At 44.1% G+C, this 7,416-nt stretch overlaps 1 protein-coding gene across 1 annotated transcript; it reads left to right on the top strand.

The window, feature by feature from the left end:
- The first annotated feature begins 1,118 nt into the window (after positions 1-1,118).
- Positions 1,119-6,041, top strand: lratd1 (LRAT domain containing 1). The gene is made up of 3 exons (XM_048530419.2): positions 1,119-1,213; positions 1,430-1,776; positions 2,547-6,041. Exon 3 carries the CDS (start codon positions 2,627-2,629, stop codon positions 3,458-3,460), a length of 834 nt encoding a protein of 277 aa, XP_048386376.1. The 5' UTR covers positions 1,119-1,213; positions 1,430-1,776; positions 2,547-2,626; the 3' UTR covers positions 3,461-6,041.
- The last annotated feature ends 1,375 nt before the right edge of the window (positions 6,042-7,416 follow it).

Here is a 7,416-nt window from a genome sequence, read left to right as displayed (position 1 = left end):
TTGGATGGTGATGGCTAGCACGAGGGGACATAGGTTTAAATTGAGGGGTAATAGATAAAGGACAGATGTCAAAGGTAGATTCTTTACTCAGAGAGTAGTAAGGGCATGGAATGCCCTGCCTGCAACAGTAGTAGACTCAACAACTTTAAGAGCATTTAAATAATCATTGGATAAACATATGGATGATAACGGAATAGTGTGGGTTAGATGGATTTCAGATTGGTTTCACAGGTCAGCGCAACATTGAGGGCCGAAGGGCCTGTACTGTGATGTAATGTTCTATATGGTCTAGTGACATCTAGTTTTTTGATTAAGTGGCTTTCGGCATTTAGCGCAAAAACTTTAGTGTTAATGTTCCTATCTCTGGACCAGGAGACTGGAATACAAGTCACACCACTCCAGAAGTGTGAAATAACGTCTCTGAACAGGTTGACTAGAAAATACCTTTCCTCATAATTGCCAAAACTGCATGTTACTTGTTTGATATCTTCTCTTGCATCTTACAAGAAAATGTTTACACCCTAGGATGATTTATTTTCTCTTTGTAAAGAATACCTCTTGCGTACAAAAGCATTTTCTGGTTCTAGCTGAGATTCACTTTTTTTTAGACTTTCACTTGTGAAAGATGCTGTCATCATACAGGGCTTTTGGCAGTCACAGACTTTGGGATTGCATTGTGAATGATTTGAGAGGATACAATTTCAGACAGGAGGTATGTGCGGTGTTCTTTGTTCTTCTCGGAGATGTAAAGTTTCTCATATATTGTAGATTAGGATGAATATTAATAAACTATATACGGTGTTGAGAACCTTGTATTACCAGTGTATTCCTCGCGCTTTCAGCCTCATATCTGTAAAAAAATCAACATATCAATGGTGTTTTACCTTTAAGAGTTTATTGAAAAAAACAAACAAAATAATAACTGAATAATTATTTCTTAATTATGGAAGTTAAAATCACCGAAGCCACTTTCTGCATTAGACTTGCTAATAATCGAACTGAATTTGCCTTTAAGAATTTCCCCAACTTATCGTAACGTTTCCGTGCTGGGGACAACGCGAACGTTTAGTGGGCAGAGCTACCTTTATAGACTTTCAGGATGTTGTTCGTGGGCAAGGTTTAACCGTAAATTCGAGAGCATGCATCCTTAATTGAGATTGACCGTCACCACTGCGAAGTTTGTGCCGAATTGAACCGCAAGTATTACATTACGGTAATGTGCCCTACCAACGCGATTCGCTTTTTTGTCGGGAAGCAATGTCGTGGGGAATGAAACAGACAAACTGATGCAGTCAATTGTGGTTGGGGCGACCCTATTGCATTCTGCAGTCAAAAGTGCACAGCGATCGCCAACACTATGAAAGACGAACATGTTTTTTTTTGTTCTGTTGTAAAGTTGTTTCGGTCAACTGCGTTTTTATTTTCGCAGAACACGGCGGAAGTTGGATCCCTCTGCGATCGGATTGAACAGAATGTCCTGGCCTCTCCGCCCCCTCGAACAAGGGGGGAGTTCCGAGAGTCGGGCTGCCAGTTGTTTTGATTGACAAGCCGGGTCGGAACAATCAGGGGAGCTCCCAGCGTTTGGGAGAATGTGGAGCAGGCGAATGAATGAGGGCGGGAGGCGGGAGCAGGAACACAGCTCGCTACATGTGCAGCGCTTCAGAGGGAAACTGTCTGTGTCACCCCTAGGACAGCGTGGATCGAGCGCTGAGACCGAGCTCCCCTCCCCACATTGAGCAGGAGGAGAGGGGGGCAGCGGGAGGAGCTGGGCGCCAGGTAAGTTCGGGCAGCTTTTCTCGAAACGAAACCCGTCGATCTGCATCTTGTTGGGGGGTGGGTAGAGAGGGTGTCTCTTTATGAGTAGTTGGGAGTGAAGCCTATTCGAGGTGAAATTTTGCCTGGAGAGCGCACAAAATTGACCGACTTCGTGGATGGGGTTGGGGAGGAAGGGGTGATTTTTTTTTCAAAAAAAAACAAAAAGCTTTCGATACCTTTTTTAAGGCGGCGTTTCATTTCTCAGCGATGCAGCAGTTCAGAAGCGGAGTTCTGCAGGAGAGTTGCTCAGTCGGAATTGTCCGATTTCAGGTGGTTTTTAAACATCCACAGGCGTGTGTTTTTGAGAGAGGTGTTCAGGACCCACCTTTCCCAGAAGTGTACAATAATATCTCGGAGCAGGTGGAGTGGAATGAATAGGGAAAGAGAGAGTGTGTGTGAGAGAGAAACAGTTCCAAAAGCTACATTTGTGTGTCTACTAGAGAGAGAGAGAGAGCGGGGGTGGGGGCAGGTGGAAGTGGGTGGAGAAACAATTCCCGGGAGTTACGTTTGTGAGAGAGGTGAAGGTGTATTGGAGAAACAATTCCCAAAGGTACATTTGTGCCTCTGCAAGAGGTGAAGGTACATTGGAGAGACAATTCCAGGAGCTATTATTTGTGTGCTTGCAAGAGGTGGGTTGGAGAAACAATTCTAGGAGTGTTATTTGTGTGCATCTCGCTCTCTTTCTCTGCTTTTGTTTTTATTTCTCTCTTTTTTTTTATATTTTAATCCAGGTTTCCATTTCTTTTTATTTTTCCCTCTCGGTTTCTGCCCCGTCCTCTCTGCGGGTCCGGTCCGTCTCCATGTGCCATCGATGGGAAATCAAATCGACCGGATCACCCACCTGAACTACAGCGAGCTGCCCACCGGCGACCCCTCGGGCTTGGAGAAGGACGAGCTGCGGGTGGGGGTCGCCTACTTTTTCTCGGACGAGGAGGATGAGGCGGACGAGCGTGCGGCGCCGGCCGAGCTGCAGTGGAGGGAGCCGAGCCCGGCCGGGGACGAGGCGGCGGCGGTGGGTCCGGAGGTGCCGGCAGGGGGCGGTGGCGCCGGAGAGCTGGAGTATTCCGCCTTCTGCCGCCAGGAGTGCATCTTCTCCAAACTGAGCGGCAACCAGGACCTGGAGGTGTACTCGCTCAACAGCTTGCTGCCCCGCTGCCGGGCCGGGGACTTGCTGGAGCTCACGGTGAACGGTCAGGCCGCCCACTGGGCCGTCTACGTCGGCGGCGACCAGGTGGTGCACCTCCAGCACCAGGAGATCCGGCTCGACCACTTGGCCGAGGTCGGCGGAGGCAGGGCAGGCCGCATCGTCAACACCTGGTACCGTTACCGGGCCCTGCCGCCCGAGCTGGTGGTGCAGAACGCCCGCGGTCACCTCGGCCTCAAGGGCCGCGACGTCTGCTGGACCGACTCCGAGAGCTTCGCCGCCTGGTGCCGCTTCGGGAAGCGGGAGTTCAAGGCCGGCGGAGAGGTGCAAGGGGGCGGCGTGGGGGAGCGCCGCTACTTCCTCAAGCTGCACCTCTCGGACAACTGGGTGCACACGCTCAACTTCGCCAGCCTGCAAGATCTGATCAGGGAAAAGCGCCGGAAAGACGCCTCCGGGAAAATACGAGTGCTCAAGGAGCTGTCCATACTGAGTCACAAGTAGCACACATTCTCCTCTCCTCCTTCCTCCCCCTTCTTAATTCTTCTTGTACCCCTCCTATCTGTCTCTTCATTTCTCTTTCTCCTCTATCTGTCTCTTACTTATTTTTTCCTTGCCCGACTCTCTGCTCTTATTTCTCCTCTTCACCTTCCCTCCCTCTGTCTGCCTGTTGATGTTTCTGTTATTTATGGCCTGGCATGTTACCTTGAGGAGAGTCTTCTCTCGCTCTCTCTCTTCTCTCCACTTCCTCCCCCCCCCCCCCCCCCCCCGCCAGCAACTGTGAAGTCAAAGAGCCCAAATTGAGCGTTACCAGCTTCACTGACTGTCTGAAAACACTCAGACCACTAAAGTGTGAACTCGACCATGTACTGTCCACATTTTTTGTTTTTGTAACTGCTTAACGTGGCCCAGTATTCTCATTCCTGTGCCGTTTTTCTTCATGTTATAGTTTGAACCTGGACATTGTAATGTTTCTGTCCAGAAGTACTGTTCTTGTCATTGCTTAGAATGTCCTCTGTGTGCAGGAAACCTTTTGTTACTATCTTTGTTCAGACGAAGTTCTTGGTTTTGCCTAACATTTGTATTTGGGTGGGGTTGAGATGCTGGGCAGAATTAGAAATAGTAAACCAAACGAAAGAGACAGTCCTCAGCTTTGAGACTTTAACACCTCAATTTTTCAGTAACTTTCCTGAAAGTTTGTTACGGTGATGGTGCGTACTGTTCTATTACTTTCAAATAGCACACAAATAATGTTATGGATGTGGCATCAAGGTGTCAAAATGAATGTGTGTTCTTAAGCTCTGGGGAACGTCTGTCACTTGGCTCTCTTATTATCGTCTGTCAAAGCATTTTGAAATGACAACGTATCAGTCCCTGTGAGCCAAGCACAGAGCAACATTGGTCAAAAGCTTGTTTGACACCAGTGAGTAATATTTTAAGTTTGGAAGCTTTGGATTGCAGGAAGAGCAGGAAGTTTATTTGATATGTTGTTAATATGCAAACATTTTGTATATGGCAATCCTGTTTTGTTTTTGTACTGGCCCAGGTTTTGGATGTCTCATTTTAAGAAGGATATATTAGCCTTAGATGAAATGCAGAGTATGTTTATTGAAATGATACCTAGCTGCTAGGGAGTTTCGTGAAGCAGAGATTATACAAATATGTTATATTTTTGTGGAATTAAACTTAAGGGGTGGCACCATTTGAAGTTTTTAGTATTAAGGAGGCATATTTCTGCTGAGTGTGGACTTGACTCCAAGGGAGGAGAATCTTGAAACAGACCAAACTTTTCCAGGTGGTACCAAGATGGGGGTGGGGGCGTGTGGGAGTGGAGTTGGTTTCTGGCTTTCTGAATGGTGAAAGCTGAACTGAGGCTCTTTAATCAATCAGTTTGAAGAACCTGTCATATCTAGAAACTATCTTTTGACCAAAAATGAGCAGCTACCCATAATTTACATTGATACACTAATCCTTACGTAGATCCTGCCAGCAAGCCCCCGTCCCACCCACGCCCCCATGGAGGAGGCGGTAGAGACTTCTGAACTTCTTTGATTTAATAGCGTGGCGGTGGATATCATGTGTTGCTGTATTTTACACTACTAATGGAGAACATTAACATCCTTGCTGTTATTAATACAGCAAAATTCAAGCTATTGTTTTTGCTTGGTATGGCTGAGCGTACTAAAATCACCACATTCTTTTAAAAATTGCTCAGTGTGAACTTGCCAGGATTTTCTCTGGATAGTTTTTGATCTTGCTCTAAGTCATCTTGTAAGGCTTTGGAGTGATGGAATTGCTAAATTGGGGTTTGTAGCAGATGTTTTAGTTAATTCAGAATCTAGATTGCAATGCAACAGGCTAAATTTTACAGCTTAATTTTTGTTGTAAATCTCTTATTCTTAGTAGATGTGTTGTCTTTTCTCTTCACCTGTTGTGCTGTTTCTGTACGCTGCTGGCTTGTAATGTTGGCAGAGATAACAAAGTGTAGAGCTGGATGAACACAGCAGGCCAAGCACCATCTTAGGATCACAAAAGCTGAAGTTTCGTGCCTATACCCTTCATCAGAAACGTCAGCTTTTGTGCTCCTCTGATGCTGCTTGGCCTGCTGTGTTCATCCAACTCTATAGTTTGTTGTCTCAGATTCGCCAGCACCTGCAATTCCTATTATCTCTGTAATGTTGGCAGACTGTGTTTTGCTAGGCACTGCAGTCTTGTATGTTTTGGCACAGAGCCCACTGCTGGTTAAAATTGTAACATGAACAGCTCATACCCTATGAAAGAGAAGGACCTAATTCGCTTGTAGTTAGATACATTAATGAGTGCGCAAAGTACTGCCTTCTTTCGGAGTGTTTTTTAATATGCAATACCACTGAACCAGATCTATTTTTTTTTAACATTCAATTTTGTCCAAGTACTCAAAACAAAAAGTTTACTGTTTCTATGCTCTGCTGTTAATTAACATCTCTGGAATTTCATTGGAGCTGTTGTCACACTTTGAAATTTGATTTTATGACTTGTCAGAATATTAGGAGCCTGTGGTAACTGAGCCATTATTACTTGCAGTAATAAAACCAAAATAATTAAATTCACTTTAAAGGAATTTTCCTTTCTGCCAGTAATACAAACTTCATAGGAATGTCGAAGCAGGGCTTAAATTTCCTGCTGTTTGAAGAGTACTAAACAATTGACTGGTCGTGGAGATGTCTATAGGCCACTTCATTCCTCTGATTATATCCTTTGTGTTTTTTTTTCATGTTTTGATATTACAGAAAAGGAATATGACTAACTTACCACTACCGTTGTGTTACTACCCAAGATTAATCCATGCTGCAAAGTAGCTTTCTCTGACGTGCCATGTGTCCTGTTTTGTTTTATACTTAACAGAAAATATATTAACCAGCCTGGTCAGTTTTTAACTGATTGAAAGCTTTCTTCCAACTGAGTTGTCATAAGACCGGTCAAATTAAAGGAGTAGAAAGTTAACTAGAATTGAGCAAAAAAACAGTTTGTAGAATGTCTCCAGTCAAGGTATTATTGAACCTAATCAGTTCCTACTGATCGGTGATGAAGAAATCCAGCCTTGTGGAGTGTTTAATTTGGGGAAAAAAAAAGGTCCATACTAATACTTTCTGTTGGATTGCAAAAGGAAGATAAAAGTTTGAGTTAAACTCAGTGCTGTGAGAAAACAAGGCATTTGAAAAGGGTAGTATTGGAACATCTCATAGCTTCCGTAAACAAACAAACTTGAGCAACTAAATCTGGTAACTCACTTTTGAGCTGCTGTTAGTTTCCTTAGTGACCTTAGTCTGAGCACCTGTGTAAGCCATAACAAGGCTTTGGCTAAAGAGCAAAAACCAATTGGAGAAACTCATCCAATTTTTGTTTTTCCTTAGAAGTGGACAGATATATTTGTGTTTACTTCTCCTAATGATATGTCCTATCATTTTGCTCAACATTAGGACTGATCAAAACTTCGGCTTAGAATGCTTAATGCCAATAACCAGTCCAAATTCTTCTGATTTAGCCAAATCATCTAAATCTGATTTTGCTCAGCCAGTAAAGTACAGTTCAGTTCCACTTGTCTAAGTGGGTTGTTTATTTTTCGTTGGCTTTATTTATATTCATGGTTGGATATTGTGCAAAGCCCAGCAGTTCCTAGAATTGGTCATATTCTGTTGTGACTAAGCAAATCTATTAGAATTATACAAATTGCATAGCAAAAGAAATTGCATTTTCTGACAGCTGTTTCCTGATTTGTCTTACTATCATTTATAGTAAGTGCACTTCATAGCCTGTTTGACATTTAGGGGCAAGTAGCCACAGCAGAGTGAACGTACTATTTCAGTCAAGCCCAAGAGAATGTGGTTGATTAATACTGTTGGTTATCTTGGACAGCAATACAAAACTGGAAATAGTGAATCAGTTTGTCCACTGTACCCTCAGCCTGACTCTTCTTTCAC

The sequence above is a fragment of the Stegostoma tigrinum genome, chromosome 4, assembly GCF_030684315.1.
Source record: "Stegostoma tigrinum isolate sSteTig4 chromosome 4, sSteTig4.hap1, whole genome shotgun sequence".
NCBI lineage: Eukaryota > Metazoa > Chordata > Chondrichthyes > Orectolobiformes > Stegostomatidae > Stegostoma > Stegostoma tigrinum.
Note: the sequence above shows the minus strand (reverse complement) of the source record. Positions and strands in the feature narration are given on the sequence as shown.

Coding starts and splice junctions, on each gene's coding strand:
- lratd1 (XM_048530419.2), top strand. CDS start 2,627: ATGGGAAATCAAATCGACCGGATCACCCACCTGAACTACAGCGAGCTG.